At 34.1% G+C, this 15,538-nt stretch overlaps 1 protein-coding gene across 2 annotated transcripts in view; it reads left to right on the top strand.

Moving 5' to 3' along the window:
- Positions 1 to 13,944, top strand: part of TTC39B (tetratricopeptide repeat domain 39B) — a 74,658-nt gene extending 60,714 nt beyond the window's left edge. For both annotated transcript variants that reach the window (XM_063181301.1, XM_063181302.1), the window contains 7 exons: positions 291 to 452; positions 1,514 to 1,605; positions 1,896 to 2,016; positions 3,925 to 4,036; positions 7,400 to 7,517; positions 8,651 to 8,767; positions 9,799 to 13,944. In XM_063181301.1, coding sequence (XP_063037371.1) covers positions 291 to 452; positions 1,514 to 1,605; positions 1,896 to 2,016; positions 3,925 to 4,036; positions 7,400 to 7,517; positions 8,651 to 8,767; positions 9,799 to 9,895 — 819 coding nt within the window. In that variant the 3' untranslated portion in view covers positions 9,896 to 13,944. The remainder of the gene's footprint in view (positions 1 to 290; positions 453 to 1,513; positions 1,606 to 1,895; positions 2,017 to 3,924; positions 4,037 to 7,399; positions 7,518 to 8,650; positions 8,768 to 9,798) is intronic.
- The last annotated feature ends 1,594 nt before the right edge of the window (positions 13,945 to 15,538 follow it).

The raw sequence follows: 15,538 nt of genomic DNA, 5'->3' as shown, positions 1-15,538 counted from the left end.
TTTTTTTTCTAAAATTTTTGTTTAGTGTTTAGCCTGAGGAGGAAAAACAATTCATCTATGTATCAGTTGGACTGATAAGTATGCTGTTACCCCTGTTCACATTCACTGTCAATGTTGATTCCAGCCCTCTCTCTAAGTGAGACTGAAAGGGAAGTTTATCTCATTTTACTTGTCAGGTGTTTTTCCACCTGGGTGCTAGGTAAGAGCTTGTCCTGTAATTAGACGCTGCTCTCACATGGAGCTATAATTGAGCCAGTTTTCATCATTCTTCCTTAACTTCTTACTCATAGGCACAGTTGAGGTTCCAAGACTGCATAGCAGCCCAGCAAGAGTGGAAACAGATTCATCATCTCTGTTACTGGGAACTGATGTGGTGCTACACCTTCCAGCAGGACTGGCTTCAGGCATATCGGTATGCAGACCTGCTCAGCAAAGAGAGCAGGTGGTCTAAGGTAAATGGGCAGGTGGACATTGTTGTGGTATACCAGTGGTCTCTACAGTTAAAGTCACTTTTAATTTTGCACAATAAGTGTAATGTTTGCTTTCCTAAGAAACTCATAAACAGAGACACAATGGGACCAAACTGTTTTAACTGGGTGGTTAAGGATGACTTTTTATTTCACATTTTGAAGCAGCAGAACCATAAGCAGCAATGCTTTGGCCCCTCCAAAAATGGAGGTCCTTACCCAGGTTGGGAGAAAGAAGAGGGGTGGGAAAACTGTAAACTTGTGTCTCGAGTCAAATTCTAATATTCACTAGTAAAACTTGGCTGAAGAAACTGTGTTTGGTGTTTATAAACACACACACCTAATCTTCAGATGCTTTGTGGCAAAAAATGAGAAAGGCTGCTGGGGACAGGATCTCACAAGAAAAGCTGGGCTATCAGATAACCTTTTCCTTGTAAAAATGTTTTTCACGGTATGAAGCAAGCGCAATGAACCAAGCCAATAACCTTTTATGCATTATTATTATCTGTTCCTCTATAGATTACTCTTTTATTATCTTAATGAAAAAGGGTATACATCTAATTCTTGGCAAAAGAGGAAGAGAATAGTATATTCAGCATGAAATGCAAGTGTCTTTAATAGAATTATGGATTTTTTTTTCCTGCAAAACCCAGTTATTAAACATTCCTTGAATCAGTACCCAGATATTTCCGTCTGGTTTTTTCATGTCTACAAGTAATAGATCGTATAATAACAGTAATGGACTTTAGAACAGTTAAGTCATTTAACCTCATCTCTTTGACAGTGGTTTGCATAATAAATTCTCCTGATTTTTGCAGGGGATACCTTTAACTTTCTGACTGATATAAAAATATAAATACATTAAAAATAAACTTACAGCATAAATTCTGTGACAAAGGGAATACTAAACTTTTATAGTTATATCAGCCTGAGAATTATGGGAATACTTTGCTACAGCAATTGGGTGAGAGATTTGAGTCTTTAATGTATTGATTAAACACAGAAAATCAGATGTGGTAATCTGTTGCTGTTTCTTTTTGAAACAGGCAATATACGTATTCCAGAAGGCAGCAATTTTGTGTATGCTTCCAGAGGATGATTTGAAGAGGACTGGTGAGGACATAGTGTCTTTATTCAGGTAAACTTTTATAAAGCAGCTGAATGTGCACTCTTTGTCCTCCCATGTCTTTATCTTGTGTGTTTTACTTCTTGCTTATAACCATAAACTTTCCATTTTTTTTCTCTTTGCCTTTAGCATTAGAATTGCTTTTATCAGCAAAGATAAATCCTGCAGCTCTGGTCTCCATGGTGTAAAAAAATTTTAAGATGTTAAATTTCAGAGGATAACAGTAAGTCTTTCTAACTAAAATGAGATGATAAAAAAAATACCAACAAAAAACTTCTTTTTTCCATTTTCCCTTCTTGTAGACAAGTGGATGGTCTAAAACAGAGAATTGCAGGAAAATCTATCCCGACTGAGAAGTTTGCAGTTAGGAAAGCTCGACGCTATGCATGTCCTCAACCAGTGAAGCTGATATTACCTGCCTTGGTATTTGTTCTTGCTTTGTTTTCATCCTTTTCAAAGAGAAAAGAAATCAGAATAGTTCATTATACAGGGAAGGAATAATATTGTCAGGTATTATATGTCTGCATTTTAAGTTTTTTAAAGAAGTACTGCATTAATTCAATGTGATTTTGGTGAAAAGTGTTAGAGACTGGATCATACTACCAACTAAGCAGCAATATAAAACAAGTGCCATATTTTTCATGTGAAAAGCTCAGCATACAGAAAACTGCATTAATGTTCTTTAGGTTGGTGAGATTTTAGTCCTTGTCTTCTAGACTCATTAGGAAGTTAAAGAGTACTTTGGTACTTTCTGTTTTTCTTATGAAAATGAAGTGTGGTGGTTGGTTTTTTGTGTTTTTTTATTTCCCTTGTATTGAGTCTGATTAAAACAAGCAGAAGATGAAGTAACTTTATGAATGCTATTCTAATTTCCTATATTTCAACATCAGAGTCATTAGTATTGCACAGTCTGCTTCTGTGTGCACAGCACTGATACTTCTCATATGTGTATGCTAAAATCTTTGTATGTGCATAATTTACCAACAACTGTGCATGAAAAACCTAATTCAAGAAGAAATTTTTTATGTTAATGCTCATTGATATAGATGGAGGAGTCTAAATAAAAGTAATCCTCTGGTTCTAAAATTCATTCTGTATTAAATTGCATGTAGAGGATTAAGTAAAATTTGTCTTGGGCTTGTACAGCAGAGTGCTTGTAAGTTGTGAATATATGTATTTGGTCTTGCTGTCAAATTCAGCATTCTGTTTTAATTTAGGAATATTTTCATCATGGACTAAGCATAACCAAACATAATGTATGGTTTATTTCAGTAAGTATAAATTAGACAGGACTACAGAGTTGAAATAATCTAGCATGATGTAGTTGATGATGTTATTAACATTGTTTCAGACTTTGATACAACCAGATTTTTTTCTCTGTCTGAAAATGTACATATTTACACTACAAATGCAAGTGGAAATATTTCACCAATGTATTGTATCAGCTTCAGAATGACATTAGGCATCATATTTCAGAGGTGTAATTTCAATTACGGTAGAACAAATGATACTCTAGTTTGTAATGACTGAGTAAAGATCTTGGCAAAGCTCCTTGTTGGTGAGCATTAACCCTTATTCTCCTCAAGTTTTACAATGTAATAATGTATCAAATCAAGCTTATTGCTTGCTGTTGTACTGAGCCATCTGGGAAGATATGTTTCCAGGATTTGCCTTGATTTTTTTGCAACAAAATTTTGTAGAAACTATAGTAAAATCATATGTTGGATGTGCCTACTGGAATCACATTTTTATCCAGAAAGTTTTATCTACCTCCAGTTTTGCCCTGAATGGCAGGTAATTGTCTATCGATTAGCGCATTTAGAGCGTGGTTTTGGGTGCATGCTTACATAAGTATGCTGTATATACAAGAACACACTCAAATGCAAATTCCAAATTTCCCTATCATCCTTTAGAAAGAACTACTTTTAGCTCCTTCTTTATTTTAGGTGGCAGGGACCACAAGTTTGATCTAAAGCATCCGGTTTTGCTGACATGTTATGTGGGTGATGGTAAACTGTCCTGATAAAATCTGTTCAGTTTAATTTCTGAAGATCTGTGAAAATACATGACAGTAGAATCCGTTAAAAAGGCATCAAAACATTCAACTCTTAAAAACACAAATTACCTTTGTCAGCACACATTCAATGTAATTTTTCCTTTCCTATTCATAGATGTGTTGTACCAAAACAAGCTTTGGTAGTATTTTATATACTCAAAAATGTTCCACAACAGCCTTTTCAGAGGCACTCTTTAGTTAAATATTTATGCAATTCCATGGGTTGTTCTCACCTTTTTGTGTTGGTTGGTTGGTTTTGTTTTTTTTTTAATCAGGAAATGATGTATGTCTGGAATGGATTTGCAATTGTGGGCAAAAGAGCAGACCTTACTGAAAACTTACTGGTAACAATTGAGAAAGAAGAAGCTGCTCTACAAAATGAAACTAGTAAGTGATCAATTAAGGTGGAATTAATAATCTTATAAGAAATGCTGACATTTTTCTATGCTTTTGTCTTCTTATATTCTGTGATGTAAGTGTTGGCTTTGACAATGTTCTAATTAAGTCAAAGTATGGAAGTTTTGGAGCCTCACGAAATTTAGGCATGGTTCCTCAATATGTTCTTTATGCAGTGTGATTGATGCTGCAGAAGAATACAGATAACTCAGGGACATCAGGTTATTGGTTACAGAACATGGCTGGTCTAGCTTAGTTTTTTCTTGTCTTTGAGAGTGTTCTTGGACCATAATCTGCTAATATCTTAAATGTCTGAAAAATATTTTATCTAAACCAATTCATATCATGCTTTATTACATATGACACATGCTGCAGAGACTATGACAAAGTATAAAATATTTGATGAAGTGCTATGCATGAATGAGTCGGGTTTTTTGTTTTGCTTTCTGGCAAAATTTGCTAGTTGTAAAATTAAATATACTTAATGAATAAACTTTGACCATGGTTTTACATCTTGGAGTAATGTTTAGAGAATCAGCCCATAATTTACTCCTAAAAGAATTTAAATTCATTTATTACAACTGGTTTACTGCATAAGTACTTGATTTTTGTCAGATTTTATCAGCATAGTTCTTTTACCTGTCATGTGAATTTTTGGGGAGAATTCTCTTTTGAGTTTTTCTAGAATAAATGTCATTTTTCATGTGAATCTTTTTAAATGATAATTCATTAAAATAATTTTTATTGAACGCAGATTCTACTCACATTAAGGAACAATTTAGCAGTTTAATGGTTGTATGGTTTAGTGGTTATGAACACTAAACCGTAAGTCACACTTACGAACAATTTTAGTGGTTAAAACAGCAATTCAGAAATGTAATATATACCTAAGTATGATTTATAGTGTAAATTGAGACGATGCATAAGAAATTATCCAGGGACGTGCAAGAAATTTATAATGGTCAAATCTGGATGATATAATAAACCAAATGAGAGTAACCTGTATGGCCATGTTTGAATGGGGTTCCTTTATTTTCTGTGTTGCCCTTCACTTTTCTGCAGGATCAACAGTGTGCCTTTTAAATCTCAAGTGTTTTCCTTTTTTCTTGTAATATTAAACAAAAGTGTAGTGACATGCAAGATACTTGCAAATAAAGTAATTCCCATGAGTTCCACATGGAGAGTTCTGACAGAACCTGTTGGAAATCCAGTGCTGTATTGTGCTGTGATTTGTACTGGAAGTACTCATCTGTTGTAACAGTGAAGTAAATTTTCTATTGAATCTCTGAGGAAAGATGTACAAGGTACCAAAATTAAAGCAATGGAGATAAAATCACTGTGTTTTTTCTTATGGAAATTCACTGTTTGCAAATAGGATATAGTCTGGAAGTGTATATACTTTCTGGGTTCTTTTTTTAGTAATAACTTCTGTCAGATGTTATTTTATTCTGGATTTCATAGATGTGATTTTGATCTGCTTTTAAAGATACGGATTCAGTGAAAATAAAGAGTTGCTACTGAATTCCAAAAAAAAAAAAAAAAGATTAAGGCTGCTGACAAGGTTACAATAAAATTTTAATAGACCATTTTTAGTGGTAGTAATATCAAAGGATTGCTAAGGTGCTGTGAAAGAAGGGTGTTGATTATACACAAAGGTCATTTTGGGATTGAGACTTCATAGAACTGTTTTTATTTCATTTGTTTCACATGAACAGGCCCAGCATGGGATCTCTCAAGGACTGAAAGTAATTTTATGTTGTATAGAGCTGAAAATAGAGATGGTAGAAGGAACAAATGGAGGACATTAGAGATGGTGTTTTTATTTTTTTTTCCCCAGGATTTCTGGGAATCTTTATTTTTTTTCATATGCAATATATAAAAACAGATTATTTAACTTCAAGAAAAAATAATTTTTTGCTTGTTTTTTTTAATCCTAGTATTGATACATCCTTTGTTGTAGACCACTGCAGCTGCAAAGATGGTTCTCCCACATTTATTGCAAGGTTATCTGTGTTAAATTGGCCTGTGCATTTGTTATTTGTGCATTTAGTGTTAATGTTTTAGCTTCTATACTTTTGGGAAATTAGAGTATTAGTTGAAGTTTTTAAAGACTGGTGAGCCCTTACTGACATCAGTGCATGCCCCTAGTTATTTCAATGAATGAGTCCTTCAGGAGACAGTCACAGAGTCCAACACCTTAGCCTAGCAAAACAGGCTAGAGAGAATGCAAAGTACTCCTGTGCTGCACTTCTGCTGTCCCTAAAAGCGCAGTCTGTCAGTTACAATCTATCAAGACTTTCTGGGTTTAAACACAGACAGAAGTAAGGCTGAACATGATGGCAAAGCACTTTGCGGAGTCCTAAAATGCATTAGTCTTGCATGTTTCAGAACTGTTTATGTAGGATTTCTTTGGCAGACTATTAAGGAAAAAAAATAATGTGACCTTAGAGAGCTGGTAATTAGTTGTAAACAACATGATCTGAAGGGAGAGTGTTTTGCTTCTTGAATTGTTAATGTATGTAGTGCCATCTGTCTATCCATATGTGTTTTCTTTCATTTCTTTTCCTTCCATGTACCCAGCAAATGCTACAAACTAAGAGAACTAAAAAGGATCACACTTGTTAAGTAAATTTTGAATTGTTTCAAACACCCTCTTTCATCTGGTATTTTTAGCTCTATCGAACATAAAACTTTCAATGAAGTTTTTCAAATATTATACACTATTACTTATTTACAAATATTTTTCAAATATTATACACTACTTCTGAGGCTTCTCAAACATTAGAGATGACAAAAAATACTAGCAAACATTGTTTCTTGAATTTGTACCTGAAAATGATGCTTTTGAAGAGTTCTGTAAGAAGGTCGTGGGGTGGTTTTACAGGTTTTCTAATGCTACTGATGCTACTGGAGGTCTGCCAGTGCTCTGTTACAGGGGGAGCTGTTAAGATAATATGATGGTTCCTGTCTCACTGTAGTTTTAGCTATAAAGAAGTAAGAAGTCTTTAAGTAAGGCAAGTAAGAAATCTTTATACAATGACTATTTATGTAATGTAATACATTTAATTATTGACTGTTTAATCTTCAGTTAATGAAGTTTATGCCCATTTGTTGGATGTTTCAATTTTTCTTATTTCTTCTTTGCCTGTCTTTTAAGAGAAAGATACAGATGTCATGGGTGCATCTTCTTTAGTAAGCAGTATTTTAAACCATGCCTGAAGGGATATGTACATTTTGAGGTATAGAACATAAGAAGCAACATCCTGCATCTGAATACATATTCCCTATTGAAAATCTAATTTTCCTTTTCATGATGTCTTCAAATTGTTTGACATATCTTACTTTCACTGTTAGATCACAATGAATACTATGTGGATGATGTGTGCATGTTGCAGCTGCTGAAAGGCCTCTGTCTGAAACACTTGGGAAGACTCATGCAAGCTGAATTATGTTTCAGTAAAGTAATTCAAAGGTAAAAAAATAACAGAAATAGATTTTCTAGTTTTTGGTGACATTTCTGATACTCCTGTTGCAGCTGTCATTTTAGAATTTTGACTAAATAAACATCATGTTAAGGATCTGAAATTAAAATACCTCTGCAAGTAGTTAGAAAACCAGAAAACTTTACATGTATTTTTCTGTAGCAATTTAACGCTTACTGTAGCTTTGTATATGTGGTGTTTGAGGCTAAATAAATCAAACTGTCGGGTCGTATCCAAATACATTTGGAATTATATTTGCAGAGCTACCTGTAAGTAATGACAATACAGATAGGTTTACTGCTTGTTTGGCTTAATTTTTTAATTCAATATTTAGTAGTTAATGCTTCAGTTCAGTAATTAATGCTTCCCCGTGTAGATGAGAAGTTGTTGTTACATGTTGCAGTTGAAGACTGGTTTCTCCTGTGCTGTGGATTTTCGGGCGTCAGCTCCAAAACAGTTGTGATAGCTTTTCTATATGAAACATGAGTCCAGTACTGGTTGTAGTTTAAAATGTCTTGTAAGTTTTTAGGTATTTGGGCTGAAGAAGCATATTTATATGTGCAATGTTTCTAATAAATTATTTAGAAAAATTAATAATGGAATTTTTTATTAAGAATTTGTTGTTGAGTTATTGTTAATGTGTTTTAGTTCTCTTGCCATCTTGTTTTCTCTTACAGTTTCTAAAGTCCTATATGAGTTTAGTCAAGCACATTGCGAGTTACAGGGCAGAGGGGTTTGGTTGATTGCAAGTTAAAGGAACACTATTTCTTAAATATATTTCTCCAAAGGGAGCTGGCAATGGGCAGGCTTTTGTAGCTGAGGTATTTAAAAAAAACCTAAAGACAGCAATTCTTCATAAAGTGTATGTTTTGCATGGGTGAGGGTAAAAGTTTTCTGGTGCATGGAGTACCTACATTTTGTTCAACTTTATTTTCTACTACATGTTTAGGGCGCTATGATGCTTCAAGACTGTTTATCAATGTGTACAGGATTAACCATTAAAAAAGGGTTCAGAATGTGTTTTCTGGCTATGTGCTGTTACAGGCAGTGATTGCTTTTAAAGTTAACTGGTCACTTAAACAGGGTTGTAAGTAACCATTTTTGTATTTTTCTGGTTTTTTAGTGAGAAGCAAATAAAATATGATAGCTACTTGGTGCCATTCACGCTGTATGAATTGGGTCTTCTGTACAAACAGCAGGATGAGACAGAAAAAGCAATAAGATACATAGAAACTGCAAAGTAAGTGGATTTTTTTTATCACCTTGTAAATTAAGAATAACTGTGTATTTGCAGCATTGAGGACACTTGTTTTTTCTTCCTGACAGCTTCCTTGCAAAATCCAAGTAATTATAAATCTGTTCTTGATTTGCAGGACTTGTCCAATATAGTTGAATTTTGCAGTTTCATGAAACTGCAAAATTCATACACAGTGGAGTAGACAGATTCAAATAAGACACAGTATGAAGGGAAAATGTTTACTTCTTGTATGGGCGTCAGAGATGCTGAGGGTCCACTGCATGCATGGGATGAAGCTGGAGAGTCCAGGGAAGGGATATGTACCATTCTGTCCCAGAGGGCAGCTGTGGGAATTAAATCTGTTCCACTAAAGGTGTTCATAAGAGAGGTCAAAGGCCACTACACCTGTCTGATCGCAGCCCTTTTTCCTTTCACGTGGTGTTGCAGAAGACCAGTTGAGAGTTTAATTAAGTACTGTAGAGCAGCATATTTGCATTATCTGTAGATTGTATTATAAGATAGAATGTCCCATGTGTTAACAGAGAAGTAGCCCAGTCTTGTAATAGTGTCCCCTCATGGTTTTTTTTTTTTTTTTTTTTTTGCTTATTTTTTTGTTTTGGGGGCATGGGATTTACAGAATATGATTTCTGTACATATGATGTTTATTACTCTGGCTTAATTGTGTTCTGAGTCGAAGCCTACATTTTCTGCTAATACACTTTTCTGTAGTTAGAAAAGGCTTTGGCTTGTCTTTTCACAGCAAATTTTAGTATTTGGGAGGGCTGTTAAAAGGATCAAAATAAATGAAAGAGATGCTAAGACATGGATTCAGTTTATGAGGACATTTAATTTTAGTATTGGTCTATGTTTTCTTCACTCAATTTGTGGATGTAGTTTTAAATGTCTCCTAACTCATCTGTGTGTCAGTCTCCGCTTGCTGTTGAGGGAATAAAGATTGTTAACTTACAAACATAGGAAGTATAAAAAATTCAATCCAAATATCTTTTTCTTAAAATAAGTTGTCTGTTTTGCAGAAACAACTACAAGGAATACTCTATGGAGTCCAGGTTGCACTTCAGAATTCATGCAGCACTTGACAGCTTGAAGGTGTCGCCTGCTTCAACACCTTGAATGAGAAGGGATGCTTTTCATGCATACAATAGATAGCCTACACAATCTTTTTTTAATCATAGAGAAGAACATAATGATTGTTTTCTGTCACTTCTGATTTGATGTCATTCTTTTAGACTTTTCTGTATGGCGCCTATACTGTATGTACATGCTGTTAAAGAAGACCTTATATTTTGTTGATAAAAATTATTTAATATTTGACTTGAATGAAAGGGGGATATTTTTAAAAAAAAGGTGATGGTGCAATAAAGTTTAATGAAAATACTTTATTTTTTTTATATAAGAACAGATGCAGGTTATGCAGTGAAACTGGTGATAATTTCTGCATTTTTTGAAAGTTTTATTTTCTGCAGTGCACTTGAGACTTTTTTCTCCTCTGGAACAAAAATGCAATGTCTGCAGATAACCTTACCCACATTTTTTGCATACTATATTCTGAAATTTGTGTTCCAGAGGAAAGAATTAGTAATTTTTGACTTAATTTTATTTTGGGAACAAAATTAAACTGTGTGAAGTGCAATATTTTTACTCTGTCAGATGAAGCTAAGCAGGGCTACAGTTATAATGTCTTTGCAGGTCTGTTTCATTCAAAAGAAACATATATTAGGAGATATTTTTCACTTGTAGAAAAGCAGAGCTATAAAGGATGTTATGTCCTTGTTGTCAAGTAGTCTTAAGTTGATCCTGACAGATTTATTTCACCTGTTTAACAAAAAACAAAAAAGCACTGAGAACAGTCATTTTGAAACTTACACAGGATGTCTTTCCCAGTGAGAAAAGACTGGGAAATTTTGCCTGATGTCTACCCCAAATAGTTCTTGACACAACTGAAACTGATTATTTCCCATCTTCCCTGTCATGGATCTGGAGAAAGGATTGTTCTTTCCATTTTTAAAGCAATCATTTATTGGTGGATTTATGTATTTTCCTAATAACAAGTTAGAATTCATACTAACAGAAGTTGATTGTGCATCAAGAAGTGAATCCACTTTTAATCTTGCTGTTAAGAAAATGTGCGTATTCTAGTCTAATTTCTACCAAAAATGTGCAGTAAAATTGGGATACTTATAAGTGCATTTTTCCTTTCATGCTTCTATGCAAACAGCAGTATGAAATTGAATTTCCCATTCATTTAGATATGCAGATTCTAGCTGTCTGTTCTTAAAAATAAAAATATATATCTTTTTTATTTAAGTATACACCAAATAACTCTTCTTTCACTAGCTGTTGCAAAACTTGCCATTTCCATATTTTATCCATGTTTGGTATGTTTACTTCTGCACAGTAAATTCATAGTACCTGTGCTCATATATGTGATTCGCTGCCCTTAACTACCACCTAAACAAAATCAGGACGAAAGAAATAGGTGAAGAATGTGTCCTCAGTAAATGAGTAACTGAAGTTTCTAATTAAACATTCAATATGATTTGTAGAAGTTCTTCTCAGGTTACTGAGAACGCAGCTTTCTTCTATGACTTATAAATAATGGGGTCATTTAATTGCTTATAATTCTGTAATAGAGTGGTATATTTACAGGAGAAGTAAGAGTTTAAAAATATTAGCTAAATAAACATAATGAGTCTTTCAAAATGGAAACCTGATCCAAAGTATTTCTTTGTTGGTTGGAATTTGTGCCTATTGTAAATGTGTAACTTCAGTTATTATGTAAAATTATACACATGTGAATTTGAAGCTTAAATACCCAAGACACTGAATTACTGATAAAGTATGCATGTTTATTTTCAAATATATTCAGTTGACTGTAGCTAAACCTCAAAACAGAGATTAGCTGTCAAATGACTTCTCTAAAGATTTACCCATTTATATATATCTGATTGTAGTGAGCATAAACTCATGTATTTTCAGAAAATACTTTTGATGCATCTGTGGGCATTATATGTTCAGTTTAGGATTATTTTAGTTTAATCTGATTATTGGATTGGGGTCTGATTTATTTTTCTGTAGAAAGTGGTGGGAACAATTACCAGTAAAACTTCTGTAATTTGTGTTGCAAACAGTACTTCATTTCAGGAGAGTTGTAACTGGGACTACAGACTCTCAGGGTGGAGCATGATGTAGTCTCTGATCTCTTGTTTTTGTGGGGAGTGTCTTACAGCTAATATTTTAGGGGTGATTTGAGATAGAAATCAAAACTAACAAAAAATGAACAGTGATCTCCCTTAGAAACTGATTTTTTCAAAATTTAGTACAAAGCTTCAAAAAGCAGTGTACTTTTTCCATGGGTGATGTTACTAACTGAAGAGACACACTTATCCACAAAAATTTCCAGTACCCTCTGTAGTGTTTTGAGCACCCAGTATGAAGTGCTATTTAGAGCTTGCCTCCTTTCTGTGCTGCTGTTCCAGGCTTGGCTAGAAAGATTGACTGATCAGATTTGTTACTTTAAGCTTTATTCTGAACGGCTTTTTTCCAAGGTGTTAACAGTGGACATACAAATGTGTGAGGGTGATTTGTTACCCTTCAGTTAAGGTGGGTCTCCACAGAGCTGCAAGAGATGCTTAGTTTTCCAAATGCTGCAGAAAAGTGCATGTCTCCTTGACACAATGCATCTGTGATGCAGTATAATTTAGGACATTATGCCCGAGTTAAGTGATTCCTGTCTAAGAGTTCATACAAAGGGTCTGTGGCTTTTTGAATTGTTTTTTTTTTTTTTTTTAATCTGCTATATTCTCTACTGGGCCTTAAATACAGCTCTGATTTAGTCTTAACTGCTCTTTGTAATATTCACCACACATGCTCGTCCTCCACGGGAATTTTGACTATTGTGCTGAGACTTAACTAAGCAAAGCTGATAATTTACCTATGATGCTATAGCCTCTCTTGATAATAGTAGGAATTATAATATATACAAGAGCAAATTTAACTTTTTAGTTTAAGCAAGAAAGGCTGAGCTTACAGTTACATTATGACAAAATGTTGCTTATAGTTCTTTCCAATAATAGATTTTTTTTAAGGTAAGCAATAATAAATTGCCCTGCTTATAGGACAAAGCTTCTCTTTGATTAAGAATTGCCTACTTAGAAACTATTACAAAAACCTTCATGTCTGTGCATATCAATCAAATATTAATCTGTTGAAACATCATTGTACTACAGTTTGTAAGTCTTTATTCATCAGAATAAAGAATGAATTTCTGTTTTTAAAAAAAATTGAAAGCAAATATATGTTAAAAGAAAGCTGGTGCAAGATTGTTATATATCTGTTCTAATACACATGGGGTAGCAGCTGTATGTAGCACTTTATGGCCATAGAAATGTATAACAATCAGATCTTTTTGCGTTTCTAAAACACCATGCAATGTAATGTGTAAAACAAGTAATTTCTTGTGACAAATTCCACTTAGACTTTGCGGTTATTTTATTACTAATCCTAATGTCTCATGTCTTTTGTTTCTGTATATTCTTACACTGCCTAGTGCAACAAAGAATGTTTATATTTCCCCTGGTGCTGCAGTCTCTTTGCTTGTAATCTACTGAGGTTTTCACATGTTCTTATCTGGTACTTGATGAGTAAACAATGAGGGAAGAAAAACAGAAAATGAGGAATGAAGTATCTTCTGGTTTAAAGAGCATGTAGAAATGTTCATTATTATGGACTGGATTTACTCTTCAGAGGAATAAATCACATATGCTTGTGCTACCAAGTGCTGAATTTGGCACTGTATTTTAGTTGTATGTCAGGAACCTCTAGATGAGATTTACCAAAGCATTATCATCATAAGGTCTGATCTCTGATTTATAAATGCTACCTTAAGCATAGAGTTCTTATACAACCAGTCCAGACTGAGTGGTTGTATAAAGCTGTCAAGGACAGCTTCTGACCTCTTGTCAAGGTCTGTTGAGTGAACAAAGAGTCTTTTGAATGTAGATAGCAAATACAAAATAAGCTGCAGGGTTTCTCGGTTTTTTGGGAAGGTTTTGTGGTGCTACTCGTGTTTTGGGATTTTTTTAAAATTGTGTTCTGGGTTTTGATTTGTATTTTTCCCTGTAATCTGGTAATAAATGCTATAGGGCAGCTTCATAAAGAAACAGTGTGGCTCTTAACTTTGCAATTTGTAGAAGAGTACCTTCTGGGAAAAAAAGTCAAGCGTTCATGGTTAGCATAACAAATTTAATGCTTAGTGATTGCAAGATTAAATACTTTCCTTTTTGTAGTAGTGTAAGCATGTACTTGCAATGTGTAGAGAAGCACATGTCAGCTGTAATCCCAGGTAGGAGCACCTTCCTAGATTTAGTCACTTATCTAAAGAGAGAACTTCTTCAAACACATAAGCAGTAGGAGATGTTTCTGTCTTTCTGTGTCAGGTCTTCTGTTCCATGAAAATTGCAGTGGTTGAATTCAGTATCTGTGCCATTGAAGCATGGAAAATACTTAGTGTTCACGTCATGTGACTGGGAAAAGTTAAGGTATTACTAAAATCCTGCCTGAGAGGTTAATGGTCTTACCTGCTTGAGCATGTAAATGTGGACCTCAAAACTCAATATTCTGACTATACAGTGGATATAAGAGTATATAAGGATAATTTTACTGATATGCTTAAATGACATGTTACATCAGTATTTGCAGTCAGGGTGGAAGGATGTGTAAAATTAGGTTAATGCTATTTATATAGCTTATGTTAGGCTTAACTTGTTCCAAAGCATTAGGTGATCTTCAGAATTAAACTTGGTTGTAGAAAAAAGGGCAGTATGAATTTAAGTATGATTTTATTTTCATTACAGATTTGCTCAAGATCATGGAACTTAGATCCAGGCAAAACACATTGCCTACATATGCTCAGTACAGATACAAAACTTTCATTTGTAATACCCCACCCACCTTGATGAGATTGTCTCTCTTTTAAGAGAGGTTCTGTATTGCACGCATTGATGAACTTCCATAAGCAGTATTCTACAAAGGACTCTAGCTGTAGTTAAAATTTCATATGGTGTAGAATATGCATGCTCAAGCTTTACTTAAAAAAGGTGCATGGCTGTAATCTGCAAATTCTAGTCATACCAGTAAAGTCGCCTCAAATCCATCTGTATTAGTTTTACATAGGAACATTGAAAACTTTTGACAATGAAAAAATGTCAGATGTTCTTTCACCTACTATTAATTGGTTTTGCACTTTGAAGAAAGTTTAGACTTTTTTTTCTATACTATGCATAAAATTCAAGATAGGTTGCTTTTCACAACCCAAAAGGAAAGTACTCCTCCTGTAGTTTACAGTAATTTCATTAGACTGTTCATATGCTGTGGAAGCAACTTACTTCATTTATTGCAAGCAATAATACTAACAATACTGTCATCATTGTGCCTGCTTCATAATTAATTTTTGGAGTGGGAGATGCTTTATCAGACTTTTTTGAGTTGGAAGAAAAGGGAAAAAGGTGAAAGTGAAATGTGTTATGGAGAGTTCTGAGTGGCCATAGAAGATGAACAGTAATATCAGGATGTTACTTTAAATGCAGTGTACTCTGGAGGCCTATGAGAATACATCTGATGAATATCAAATTACAGACTGTTTTTCTACAAGCTAAGATTTTAATAGTTTAGGCAGAAAAAAATAAGCCTTGCCTGAAAAATGAAACCTGCAACCCAAAATACTGTATGCTGTTGAGTAATAACAGTTCTTACTGA

The sequence above is a fragment of the Melospiza melodia genome, chromosome Z (assembly GCF_035770615.1).
Source record: "Melospiza melodia melodia isolate bMelMel2 chromosome Z, bMelMel2.pri, whole genome shotgun sequence".
Lineage (NCBI taxonomy): Eukaryota > Metazoa > Chordata > Aves > Passeriformes > Passerellidae > Melospiza > Melospiza melodia.
The sequence above is the reverse complement of the archived record's forward strand: the minus strand, read 5'-3'. Positions and strand labels throughout refer to the sequence as shown.